At 54.4% G+C, this 13,113-nt stretch overlaps 1 protein-coding gene across 5 annotated transcripts in view; it reads left to right on the top strand.

The window, feature by feature from the left end:
• LGR6 (leucine rich repeat containing G protein-coupled receptor 6) overlaps positions 1–13,113 on the top strand; it is a 121,419-nt gene that overhangs the window by 100,901 nt on the left and 7,405 nt on the right. For all 5 annotated transcript variants that reach the window (XM_045456480.1, XM_045456479.1, XM_045456481.1 and 2 more), the window contains 9 exons: positions 1,185–1,256; positions 1,453–1,524; positions 2,812–2,880; positions 4,137–4,208; positions 5,369–5,434; positions 6,559–6,630; positions 7,015–7,086; positions 8,689–8,814; positions 9,823–9,983. In XM_045456480.1, the coding sequence (XP_045312436.1) occupies positions 1,185–1,256; positions 1,453–1,524; positions 2,812–2,880; positions 4,137–4,208; positions 5,369–5,434; positions 6,559–6,630; positions 7,015–7,086; positions 8,689–8,814; positions 9,823–9,983 (782 nt within the window). The remainder of the gene's footprint in view (positions 1–1,184; positions 1,257–1,452; positions 1,525–2,811; positions 2,881–4,136; positions 4,209–5,368; positions 5,435–6,558; positions 6,631–7,014; positions 7,087–8,688; positions 8,815–9,822; positions 9,984–13,113) is intronic.

Genomic DNA, 13,113 nt, shown 5'->3' with positions numbered 1-13,113 from the left:
CTGAGGTTGGTGAACAGAGCCCCACACTTATAGGCAGCCCAACATCTTTACTCAAACCACCACCTGAGACCAGACCAACCCCATGCCACCCCCGCCCCCAGCCCCACCCCGTCCAAAGTTGGCAGGTGGGAATTCCAGGTGTGTGTGACAGTTGAGGAACAACCAGACCGGTTGGAGGGAAGGGTCTGAATGAGAAACTATTGTAAGTCCCCCTCCACTGCCATTGGGGTCCCAATGAGTATAGATGTGTGTGTGCACACGCGCATGTGTGTGCCTCTATCTGTCCCTATCTTTCTACATCTATTGAGAGAAAGCTGCTTGAGGACAAGGCCTCTGTCCTATGAACTTCTAAACATCTCAGGGCTTAGCTCAACACTAGACACAAAGGAGGAGTCCAAAATTGTATAAGAACAAATTAACAAAGGAATGGAAGGTGGAAATAATAAGGAGAAGGGAAGAAGGAAAGAGAGAGGGTGGATGCCCAGAAGGCATGAGGAGACACTAGAAGTCTCCAGACAACAAGAAGTTGGCCTGGGGGTGCTGCTCAGCATGGATTATGTGCTTCCCAGTCCAATTTTTATCTTGAGATGATCACCCCGACTAACCAAATGCATAATTCCCAGCTTCCAGAGCCCTGGACACTAGCGGGTGCCTCCCTCCTCACTTCCACACACAGTCGGCCAGTCACTCAACATCCACTGTATCTCCCTGCTCCTGCTGCTGCCGCCTTTCTAGGTTCCTTAGTCTCCAGGCCTGGAGGCCAAGCCAGCCTCCATTCAGGGAGCAGCTCTCATCCCTGGGACCCTCAGAAGCTCTGCTTTTCCCACAGGCCCTCAGCTTCCTCCTTGGGGAACCTGTGGAGTTCCTGCCACAAGTGACTGAGGAGAGGAAGCCTCTCCTGGGATCCAAACTCAGCCTCCTGCTCCCAAGTTCTCCCCCCTTACCTCCCCCTTGTTCTCTGAGGCTCCACGCTTCACTCCCTTCACAATTGTCAGAGAAAAGGTTGGGTGTGTTACCAAATGAAGCAGAGACTTCACAGGCAGGAGGTGAACCCGGAATCTGGACTGATGTCTCTTTGGTCCTATGGCCTTTCTGGTCAGCTTTCTGGAAGCTTCATGGAGTTCTGTCTTGCCCTCTCCATACCTTTCTCCAAGTCCTCACTGACTCATGGTATTGCCTTCCAGGGGGTTCCATAACAACAACATCAAGGCCATCCCAGAAAAGGCCTTCATGGGGAACCCTGTGCTACAGACCATGTGAGTACTCGTTTCTCCCGGCTCTTGGTGCTGTGCGGTGTTTGGGGGACGGGCTGGGGCGGCAGAACTCTGGGAGGGGGTGCCTTCCCCTGTGTGCTCTTTCCTGGTGCCAAGGGAGGAGAAAGCAGAGATCTGCCTGGGTCCTAGCTCAAAGGGCCAAATAACTAAATTTGGTGTTTGGGTCTTTTTCTTCCAGACACTTTTATGATAACCCAATCCAGTTTGTGGGAAGGTCGGCATTTCAGTACCTGCCTAAACTGCACACGCTGTAAGTTGGGCCCTTGAGCTTGCCACTGTCTGGACCTCTCCCATTCCTCACTCCCTCCGCTGCCTCCTGCCTCCCATCTGCAACTCTCTCACCCGCAGGGCACAGCACCCCCTGCCAGGCCTGGTCTCCTTCGGGGCTGTGGCCTCTGTTGGGCTCACACCTATTCGCAGCTCTGGCTGCACTTAACAGCCTCCCTTCACCTTCCTGTGTTTCTTCCCAGATCCCAAATGAATGAGGAGAGCCCTTCTCCATAGTCCAGGAGTTTAGTCTGGCCTCTTCAGAATCCTGCTCGGGGCAGCTGTTTCCGTAAATACTTGCTCAAGAACCAATGACTGGGATAAGGGTCTGGTTCTCCAGTGACCTGGGAGCATGAATCCCTGGGCTCTTTGTGGCACTATCTTTATTGCTTTGGGCCCGAAGGCATTCCCTTGTTTCCTCTCTCCCATTGTGTTAAACCCCAGCCCAAGTTCCACTTCTGCAAAAAAACTTCCACGGATTACATTCCACCTGTGGCCTCATAGTAACATAAGGAACATCTCTAAAGCACATACTCCCCTTTCTTGTATATTATCACATTTCACTGTCACCCTAACCCTGTGGTGTTAGTACAGTTTGTAGATGGATCCTGAGGCTCCCAGGCCCTGGTCAGCCTTGAGCTAGAACCCTTGACTCCAGATCCTAGGCTCATTTCTGGACCCTACTGCCTCCTTGTGGTCCTGTTGAGTGCAGACCTGTGTGGGTCCATGTCCTCATGGAGATAGAGGATAGTGGTGATGGAAAAAGCCAACAGTCTAAAACAATTTACGAGAACCAGTGGAGAGGTTGATAAAGCTTTAGCTGATGACACTTTAGGGGAGACTCTAGCTCAGGCTATAATAAGCAAACCCCAGCAGCCAAGGACTTTTTCAGTAGCACCCAAGCAGTAGCCTTTTAAACAGAAGCAGTTCCCGTGCTCCTGTCCTGTGTTCTTTCTTTGTTCATTTGTTTTGTTTTGTTTTGTTTTGTTTTGTTTTGCATGCTGGGGCCCTAGTGCTGGGTTGCCTGCTCTGTCTGGGCTACAGTGGGCTGAGCCAACTTAAGGAAATGGTGGTTTAGACCCTGCTGAGCCAAGTTCCCCCCCTACCAGGGCCTGAGTAGCTGGAGTATTTTGAGGTTGGGCAGTGGTGGGGGAAGGATGATGTTTCCCAAAAGGGTAGAGTCTTGAGGGACAGATCAGTGATGGTAGGGAGCCCAGATTATCAGGATGCTCCGACTTCACCCTTCAGACGTTGTTGCTTCTGTTTCCAGATCCCTGAATGGTGCCACGGACATCCAGGAGTTCCCAGATCTCAAAGGCACCACCAGCCTGGAGATCCTGTGAGTGGATACACTTACCTTCTACCTCATCTGTGTCCCTCCTTTGCTCCCAGGAGGTCTTCTGTCTGCCTGTGTCCTGGAAGTCTGTCCAAATTCTTTGCTTGCCCCTTATCTGGCCTGCTTCTGCTGCTGGCTCCAGCCTGGCCCAGAGGTCACCTGGCTCAGCCCCAGGTCACTGCTGCTGGCAAGGCAAGGCCAGGAGTGGCAGGTGGTTTGGGGGTGAGGAGGCTGGTCTTCTCTTTACTATGCTTGCATTTTTCAGGCATGACTTCAGAGTTCCTAACCCCAAGTCATGAGGGTGCTGAGGACCCTGCCACAGGGGGAGAAGGGTTGTGGAAACACATCTTCTTTGCCTTTCCGAAGCGTGATTCCAACAAGGATTTCTCATGTGTTCTATCATTATAGACTGCCGGGTGGGGGAGGGGTGTCAGAGCGTAGTAGGCCCTCAATACATTTTAAAAGGATGAATGGAACAATCAAGCAAACACCCAGAGTGGGTGTTAGGAAGCCAACTGTCCTGCCCCACGTCACATGGCTCATTCATGGCATGGCTGGGACAGGAACTCTCTTCTGTGCCTCTATTGTCTTCCCCTAGATTTGCTGGCATCTGGAAAATTTTCCATGAGGGAAGTAATAGGTCCCCAAGAATGACCTCGGCCTTGGGTCTTCCTTGGGACACCCTGTCCCCAGCCAAACCTGCCCCCACAGCCCTCTCCGTCCCAGCCCCTGGTCCTCCCCTTCTTTCCCATCCCATCCCCCTTCCCCAGGGCACAGGGAGCAGGCTCTGTGCGTGGTTCCCATGGTCCCACTAGGGTTGTTTTGTTTAGTCTTTTCCTATCTACTCTGTGCCCATGGCTATCCCCCTTCTCTAAGGAGAGCAGACCAGATTCTAGTTCCTGTCCTACATAGCCAGTGTTGCTGGAGACCATTATGAGACAATGGGTGGGGACACGATGGGTGGGTGGGGTGGGCTGGGCACGCAGGAGCTGTCTGCCAAGCAGAGAGCCCCTGGGCTGTGTCCCTCTCTGTCTGTTGCCCACACCTACCCTCCTCCAGTCCCAGGGGAGCCTGGTGCTCAGATGCCAGGCCTGCTGCCTTCTCTCCCTGCAGCCCCACCCCTGCCCTGTGCCTCCTGCCACTTCTCTTTTGTCAGCTCTGTGCTCCCATGTCAGTATCAGGCCCAGAGCTGGAGACGGGTGGCTGGGGATGGCAGGGCCCTGGGCCTGGTGCCAGCCCTGTCTCTGTTCTCTCTACAGGACCCTGACCCGCGCAGGCATCCGGCTGCTCCCACTGGGGATGTGCCAACAGCTACCCAGGCTCCGAGTCCTGTGAGTGGTTCACGAGCATTCTCCAGTCTTGGCATTGTGCCCTTGTTCCCATGGGCTGGCAAAGGCCCCTCCCGCTCCTGTCCCGCTTGGTTACCTCTCTTCCTGGAGAGTGGGACACATTGGGCTGCTGCTGAGATCCTGCCCGAGAAGCACTGGGCTGTCCTCTCTTGTTCAGGGTAAAAAGACAACGGCCTTTGGAGTCAGACCAGCGTTGGAGGCTTAGCTCTGCCACCTACTAGCTGCATGAACTTGGACTCACTCTCTAATGTCTCAGGGCTCCAATTCCTCACCAGCAAAATGTGGATAAATGGGTGAGGGTTGAAAAAAAGTTCATGTACAGCACATAGCGCTGGCCATGGTAGGTGCTCAATAAATGGCATTATTTACCTAGTGATAAGAAGAAAATTAGCCCCTTGTGCAGCCACGGAGGTATTTAAGTGGCCTATGAAGTCAAGGGGAGTTTTCCTTTCTCCCCTGAATCAGCTGGAACCTGAGGCTCGTCCACACGGACCGTAGCCCACAGCCGAAGATGGGGAGACTGACAGATGACACTCTACACACGAACAGAGCTAGACTGGGTGGAGACATGGGCTCCAGACCCAGCCTTGCCACTGCCTGGCAGTGTGTCCTTGGCAGGCTCTGTCCCCTCTCTGTGCCTCAGTGTCCTCATCTGTTAGATGAAGGGGTTGGGCGCCAGATGACCCCTAAGGGCCCTAGCCTGTCCTCCCTGTGAACTCTGCACGGGGACGATGGGTGATGTTTACACAGATTGACGTTGGCCAGCTTGCTCAGTAATGCTCGATATGTTCCGTGCGTTCAGTCTCCGAGCCCCTCACCCTCTGCTCCTTTTCTCGTCTCCATGCCCCTCTCACTTCCTGTGCCCTTTCCCCCAGGACCCTCCCAGGGTCCCTCAGGCCTTCATATAGATGAGGCAGCCCTGTTGGAAAAATGCCACATGATCCCCATCCAGGCCCTGCAGCGAGGAACCAGACTCAGCAGGGGGAAGGGGCGAGAAGTCCAATTGCCTTGAGGTGTGTCAACAGCCAAGTCCCTGCAGGGTCCTCCCAGCCCTCAGCTGCCTGACAGGAAAGCCCGTCCTGGCCAGAGCCTCTTCTCCTGGCCCCCAGTTCACCCTAGCCTGGTGCTTCTCTCTTCCCCAGGGAATTGTCTCATAATCAAATTGAGGAGCTGCCCAGCCTGCATAGGTGTCAGAAGCTGGAGGAAATGTGAGTGGGGGCCGGGGGAGGGCAGGGGTGACGGCAGACAAGCCCAACTCTGGGCAAGTCTGAGGGAAGGGAGTCAGAGAGCACACTCTGAACTTTCTCCCTTCTCTGAGCTTGTTGAACTCGGAGGTTCGGGCTGGGAGCTCAGCAGAGGCCTGGGCGAGGCCCCTAGGGACCACAGAGCTGACACCGAAGCAGAGTCTCAAGGTGGCTCATTGGGGGTCACTAATAACAATGAAAGGCAGTAGTGATTAGGGCCAGTGGAGGGGCAGGGTCATATCAGGGCTAGGAGGCTGGACAAGGGAAGGCCTCAGAAGACTGAGAGCATGCTCTGTCATTTTCCAAACCCCCTTAAACACACACACACACATGCACACACACACACACACACACACACACACACACAGAGGTGTATGTATGCACCTGCACACTAATACACTGGAGAAGAAACCTAGGATTCAAATTTGACAAGGAAAAAAATCACTTAAAAAATGCTCTAAGCTCTTTCACCCAGCTTCTGGTTTTGTTTTGTTTTGTTTTGTTTTGTCCTTCAGCGTCTGCTTTTTCAAGCTAGCAGGGTCTCTCTTGTGTCCTGTGTCTGTCCCCTGTCTTGAGGCAGGGCAACGCCTTTTGGGACCAAGGCAGAATGGGGTCTGAGGGTCTGTCCTGTTTGTCTATATGCCAGAGGAAAGAGGGTCTGCAGCATTGCTGAGGCCCAGGGTCTATCTCCCATTCAGACAACCAGTCCACTGAGCTCTGCTCTGCAGCTTAGGCCAGTCATCGGGTCATCCCAGGGTGGGGCAGAGCTCCGCTGCTGGGCTAAGGTCTGGAGAACCCAGGGGTGAGGTTGGCTGGGCTGGGAGCCAGCCCCGGTGGGAACCCTGGAAACTGACTCCCTTTTGGGCCACAGGGATGGTTTTGTGGCTTTGTCTCCTGACCCACTTACCCAAGGCAACCGGATCCCCTTGTGCTCCCTTTAATTCTGGTGACTTCCGCGGGCCAGGCCCTTTCTTCGCATGCCAGGAGAAGTGGGGGGCTCTCCCTTCTTCCTCCTAGTGCATGGGGGGTGTGGAACTGAGCCAGGATCCGAGCCTATTGGCTCATCTAGTCTCTTCTTGCTGCCCCAGTGGCCTTCAGCACAACCGCATCTGGGAAATTGGAGCTGACACCTTCAGCCAGCTGAGCTCCCTGAGAGCCCTGTGAGTATCCTACCGCAGCCAGGGGTGGGATCCTCTCCCAGGCACGCTCCGTACCCATAGCATACATGGCAGTGACATGCCCACAGCTTCCCTGCCCCCAGCGCACGCACAAGAAGAGAGGTGCCTCCCGGTACGGATGGCTTCTGAAGCCACTTCTCCAGCTGGTGCCTAGGGGGGTGATGAGACTCTGAAGCCAAGCGGCCAAATCCCTCTTCCTGTGGCCACAGCCAGGTTGGGAGCCGGGCGGCAGGTACCTTCCCCACGAGGCTGAGGGTTCTGCTACCGGGGGCAGCTCAGGTGGGGAGTGAGTGAAGAACTCAGGATGGGCAACAGTGAGTCCTCCAAGTGTCATTGGTCCCCCCGTTACACCCTCTCTGCTCACAGGGACCTGAGCTGGAATGCCATCCGGTCCATCCACCCTGAGGCCTTCGTGACGCTGCGTTCTCTAGTCAAGCTGTAAGTGCCCACTGCCCTCTCCTCCCGGATGGTGGAGACCAATCAGGACTATGGGCTGGCCAGCGGGGGCAGGAGGGGCCACCCCAGAGCGGGGACATGCACCACACATCCCGGGGAGGGGGCCTCCAGCCTAATCAATCATTCTGACAGTCCGTTTGACAGACTGTGGGGCCCGATAAACAGAGAGCCTGCCTCCTACAAGCTCTGGAACATCGTCTGCTAATGTTCTGCAACATTTTGGCAGCCTCGGCCCTCCCGGTGCCCCCTTGTCCCGGCCCTTCCCCCAGCCTCTACATGTCCCAGTAAAGAGGATGTACGAGCCTGAAACTCCTTTACAGCCTGGGACGGTGGCAGCAGATGTGGGAGCCGGGGTCTCAACTCAGCAGTCCCCTACATGAGCATTAACTCTAGAGGGCTGCCATTCTGCGGGGTGGCGGAGGACCCCACGATCATAGCGTGCTGGCTGCGTGGTCGCTATGTCAGGGCTGGAGAGGACCTCTGATGGGGCTGCCACACACTGTGGTGCGGGCTGTGTACTGCACAAGGGCTCCCACCCAGTGGGGAGCCAACTGCCTGCTTGCTTGTCCTGAAGTTGTTTCCACCCCAGTGGGACTCTTTTCTGATTAACACCCGGAGTCCTTCTGGGCTAGCTCCAGCCCTGGCCTCAGAGATCATCCGGCCCAACCCCTCACTTCACGTCTCCAGGCCCAGGGGGAGAAGCTCTCTCGAAGCAAAGGCCGGAATGAAAGCCTCCCAGGGGGCTCACAGTGCCCCTCCTGTCTGCCACTCTCTGGGCTCTGGGCCGGAGCCTGGCAAAACTCGCACCACCTTGGTCTTCCCTCTCCTGTTTGCTCTACTCCGGCCAGATAGGTAGGGTGGATATTTTTATCCCTTTGAAGGATGAGGACATCGGAACGCAGGCAGATTTGTGACTCCCCTTGGTTATGCAGGGAGTCGGTGACAGCTCCGGGTTTCCTGCCTTCCAGTCCAGGCTGTTTCCACGACATACGGTCTGTGGTCCTGGTGTTTGGTTTGGAGCCCTGGCTCCTGTGATGTGTCTCCAGTGGACAGACCATGCATGTCCTCATCCCTGGCTATGGAGCCAGGCCTGCAAAACAGAACGGATGACCGAATCCCTGAATGTAGCCAGAGGCCAGCTCTGCCCACCCCCAGCTCTGGCCTCTTACGTCATCAGAAAAGCAGGGGAATGGGGACAGGCACCTATAGGCAGATGCCCTAGTGGGGTGGACAGGGACCCTTGGATGGGACTGGGACCTGGGCATAGGAGCTGTGGTTAAGGGGCTCTCTCACGAATTGGGATGGCTTGACGTCACTTTGGAGGAGTCCCTGGTATAGAGTTGGCCCCCAATATTTGATGAATGAATGAATGAGTGATGAATGAGTTATGGATGGTGCCTCTAGCTACCCTTGACCATCCTCCTCCCCCAGCTTGTTATGCTTTCGTCTCTCTATGCTGATTTCCTGTCCTTTGCTCCTCTCCTCTTGCTTCCATCCCAGGCACACTGGCCACACCCTCAGCACAGCCCTGCCCCTTCAACAATCCCACTGACTGCCAATAACCCTGACCATCCACTGTCCTAGGGACCTGACAGACAACCAGCTGACCACACTGCCCCTGGCTGGCCTTGGGGGCTTGATGCATCTGAAGCTCAAAGGGAACCTGGCTCTGTCTCAGGCCTTCTCCAAGGACAGTTTCCCAAACCTGAGGTGAGGGCCTCGCTTTCCCCCACACCTAGACAGGTTTGTCCCAGAGCAGCTGGAGAGGCCATGGAGGGACAGGGAGAAAGCCACAGGGCTTCACCTCAAGAAAAAACTGATGGCCCAAAGGCTTAGGGTTTGGCCACTACTGAACGGGAAGGGCTTGCTCGTGCCTCCCCTCCCTCCTCATCTCGTTCATAGCGTTTCTTTCTGTCCCAAGTACCAGCCCGGGGGGACCCTGAGATCTCCTGTGAGGACAGAAGTAAGATGATGTGAAGGCCCCTGGACCTCCTCGCTCCTTGCCCCATTCAGTGCACCCAGACTGCCGGTCTTCACCTGGGTGGCATCTGGGCCCCTGCAGTCAGGGCAGAGCCCAGGGCACTGATCACTGGAAAATAAGCCGCCCAGCCCGTCCCTCATGCTAATGACATCCAGGCCTTCTGCTTGCAGCAGCAGCAGCAGCAGCAGCACACAGCCTGTGTGGCCCAAGCCCCATCTGCTGCAAGCTAACGACATGCCTGGAGGCATCTGCCCTCACCCTCAGAGGGCACCAGATTCAGCTCTGATGTACCCAGGGGTAGGGGCGGGGGGATAGGGCGTGGGTGTTACCGAGGGCAAGGGTAAGAAAGAGTCACGAGGAGAATCCCTGTCTCCTTAAATATAAAAGAAGAGTTGCTGGCTGGGAGGGAGGGGAGCAGAGCACCGGAGTGCTGTGTGGCCTTGGGGAAACTGCTCCCCACTCTGAGCCTGCTGAGGGGACTCCAAAAACAGTGGGCAGAAAGTAAATCTCCCCATCTCAATTCCCAACATGAGTGAGGAAGAGATTAGACTATGCTCAGAGCCCTTCAGAGGCAGGATCCAGGCTGTAAGACCCTTACAAAGAAAGCCCAGGGGGCTGACTGCACTGTCAGGGTGCTTTGGGGTTGAAAGGCAGGCACCAAGTGCTGGGTCCCTGGGTTGATGGCCGAAACGTTGCTAAGGCAGCCCGTTTTACTCCTGTCTCCCCTGAACCCCCAGGATCCTGGAGGTGCCCTATGCCTACCAGTGCTGTGCCTATGGTGTCTGTGCCAGCTTCTTCAAGGCCTCTGGGCAGTGGGAGGCTGAGGACTTTCACCTTGATGAGGAGGAGCCTCCAAAGAGGCCCCTGGGCCTTCTTGCCGGACATGCTGAGAACCAATGTGAGTGATGGAGGCCCTGGGCAGGGCAGGTGGGTGGCTGTGGAGAGGAAGTTAGGGAGGAGGCTTGGGGGACCCTGGGAGGGGTTCTGGCAGAGGTTGCAGAGGGAAACCCCAAGGGTGACCTGGGAGGTGCCTCTGCTTGCACCTTGTCTCTCTAAGGACATAGCCCAGAAGTGGCTGGGGAGAAAATAACGACGGCGACAACGACGGTAGAAATGTTTCTATATTTGTCAAGTCCTTTGCAGATCACAAGATGCTTCCCAAACTGTATCTTATATAACACCCCTGCCCTGGTGGCTCACATGTTTCTTCTCCAGGGCTGCCTCCTCGCCACCTGGGCCCTTCAACGTCAGGGCATTCTCAGAGAAGACATCCACTTTCTAATCAACCTGAACCAGGCAGGATTGAATTAAATTAATTAGATGAAATCTGCTTAAAAAAAAAAGAAAAGTCCTCTCGCTATATGTGCTAGAGCCAAAAGGAACAGCATGGGGATTATCACTGTTCAAGTTGTCCTGCCCTTCAGAGGCCACTGGTTGCAAGAGGACCTTGCTGAGAAGGGCCATCTTGGGCCACTCTTCTGTTTCTGGAAAAGTTGGGGTAAAAGGAAAGAAGGGTGGAGGTAGGCAGCGAAGGGGATTCAGGGATCGTCTGCCAGCTGGTGTCTTAGATAAAGGGCAGAGAGGAAGGCTTCCATTTCCCCCTCACCTTCACCCCATGTGACAGAACACAGGTAGAATTAGGAGGAAGCAAAAAAGGGCCCCTGATATTTAGATTTCTTTCCGTCTCTAGCCCCCTTTGCACAATATACCCATGGAGAATCTAAACAGAAAAACCAGATCTAAACATGTAAGGAAAACATCTTATGGTGGTGTAGACAGGCATGGGTTCTAAGTCCGACTACACCATTTACCAGTTGAGTTGCCTTGGACAAGCCATTCACCCTTCCTGAGCCTTGGGTTTTTTGGTTGTTTTTCTTTTATCTGTGCAATGAGAACAATATTACATATCTCATAGGCTATAGAGGGCAGAGTATGTTCACTGCTGCTGTTACCAGTGGAACTGGGTGCCTCCTGGCGTGTGTGGAGGGAAGGTGTATGGTGTAGTCCGGGACGCAGCTTATGGAGGCCAGTGTTGGGCAAGCAGCTAGGGGGTCTCTGGGGTCTCCCTCCTGGTGTACAAGCCCATCCCGGGGGAGGGTGTGAGGACCCCAGGAGGAGCCCAGCAGCCAGGCTGGCTCTGGGCCTGCAGACAGCTGTCCCCAGGGGACATTCCCGGATGTCTGTCTGCGGTACACTCCCTCAGGGGGCTGGAAGGAGGAATGGAAACTTTCCTTCCTCAAGGTGAAACTTTCCACCAGGCTTAGGTCTTGGAGAGCCACAGGGCGTCAGAATCGTGGGCTGCCTGCCGCCGGTAACGGGAGCTAGGGCAGGGCCCCCCACTTCCTGTGGGAGCTAATAAGCCTTGAGGAGGAAAGCCAGGAGCTGCGCTGCAGCCAGATTTGATTTCCTTCTCGTTTGAAGAGTGGTTACTTAACACCTTGGCTGTGACTTTCCCAGCCTCAGATGGAGGCCACGGGCCTCACCCCTTACATTTCATTCATGCATTCTGATTTCAAAGAATTGCTGAGCTCCATTCTGGAGAGCAGGGGTGGGCAGGGAATGAAAGGTGGAGAGGAGAGGAAATGCCAGGACCCTGTGGGCACACCTCGGCCTCCTGCCCGCCCTGATGTTGTCTGGGCCAAGAGCAGCTCCACAGAACCTTCCTGCCTCCCGGGAAAATGCCCAGCTGAAGGTGTTTACCCTTTAAGTGGGGGAGGAAGGAAACGAACCACACAAGCCAGAGATGGGGACGAGCATGACACAGAGTCACCTCTTCATTACTTGTGTGATGGAGGAAGAGCCCACAGGCCACTGTCTCTGAAACCCAAGTAAATGTGCAGGCATCCCTTTCAAGAGAGGCAATTCTCTCACACCCCTTAAGGCCTCAGACACTTTTCCCAGTCTCAGCAGAGACACTAAAGGCTTATTCTTTAAAAGGTCTTTCAATGCTGAATTATCACCACAAACAAGAGTTTTGTTTTTGTTAAGTTAGAAGAGGTTTAAGATGATCATTTCAAAATTCTTGAAGAATTTATGGACCCCCAAGGTGTCTCTAACACCCCTGCAGTTCACAGCCCCTGGTTTAAGAAACCTTATAATAGTGAATAAGAGGTGGGAAAAAATCCCATTTTGATTCAGACAAGTTACAGAGTTTCTTTAACAATGGATTTATCTTTCTAATCCTATTTTCTCCGGCTAATGGGATTGCAGAGGCTACACTTAGAATCGGAAAGATCGGTAAAGATGATCTAGTCTGGCCTCTAACTCAGCATAGAATTGCCCTTTCTCCCATCAGGGACTTTCTGCTCCCTTCGGTATCTCCAGCGACAAATTATGCCCAGCTCCTGCATCTGTAAAGCTCCCCCGACCATCTCCTCCAGCCCACCCAGATCAGTTCCTCGCCTGGGAAAGGCTAACAGTTAAATATCTGGGCTCCGTAGTCAGACAAACCTGGGTTTGAAATTCGCCCTATCGCTTGCTGGCTGGGAGACCTGGGGCAAGCCACTGACCTTCGATGAGCCTCAGTTTCCTCGTCTATCGAATGGTGTCAAAGGACACCTGCTTTGTGCGGCTGCCACGAAGGTTGATGAGACCACGCAGATGAGGACTCGCTGGGCATAGTCTGGCACAGAGAAAGAGCTCGGGGACTCTTGGCCCTTTGTGTTAAATAAACCTATTAGTTGACACAGTACGCTTTGTCAGGACAGCTTGATTCTCTTCTGTCTCCATAAGCCCCTTGAGGGCAGGACCATGTTTTATTCATCCCTGAGCTCCCCTGCACTTGCCCAATGCCCAGCAGGTGGCAGACATTGCATTCAGCACACGTGGACCTCAGTCCCACCTCTTTGTCGGGTCAACTCTAAGTGTGGGAGCTTATTTGTGTTAGTAAGAACTAACACTTCTCCATCTGAATTGTTAGTTTGCCTCCTTCTAGGACCCATCCTGATTCTGACGTGCTCTGCATGTAGGAGTACAGTGCCTTTATGCCTAACGGGGACTTCAGCTCTTCGAGGACAGCCATTGTATCC

The sequence above is a fragment of the Leopardus geoffroyi genome, chromosome C3 (assembly GCF_018350155.1).
Source record: "Leopardus geoffroyi isolate Oge1 chromosome C3, O.geoffroyi_Oge1_pat1.0, whole genome shotgun sequence".
NCBI classification, from domain to species: domain Eukaryota; kingdom Metazoa; phylum Chordata; class Mammalia; order Carnivora; family Felidae; genus Leopardus; species Leopardus geoffroyi.
Note: the sequence above shows the minus strand (reverse complement) of the source record. Positions and strands in the feature narration are given on the sequence as shown.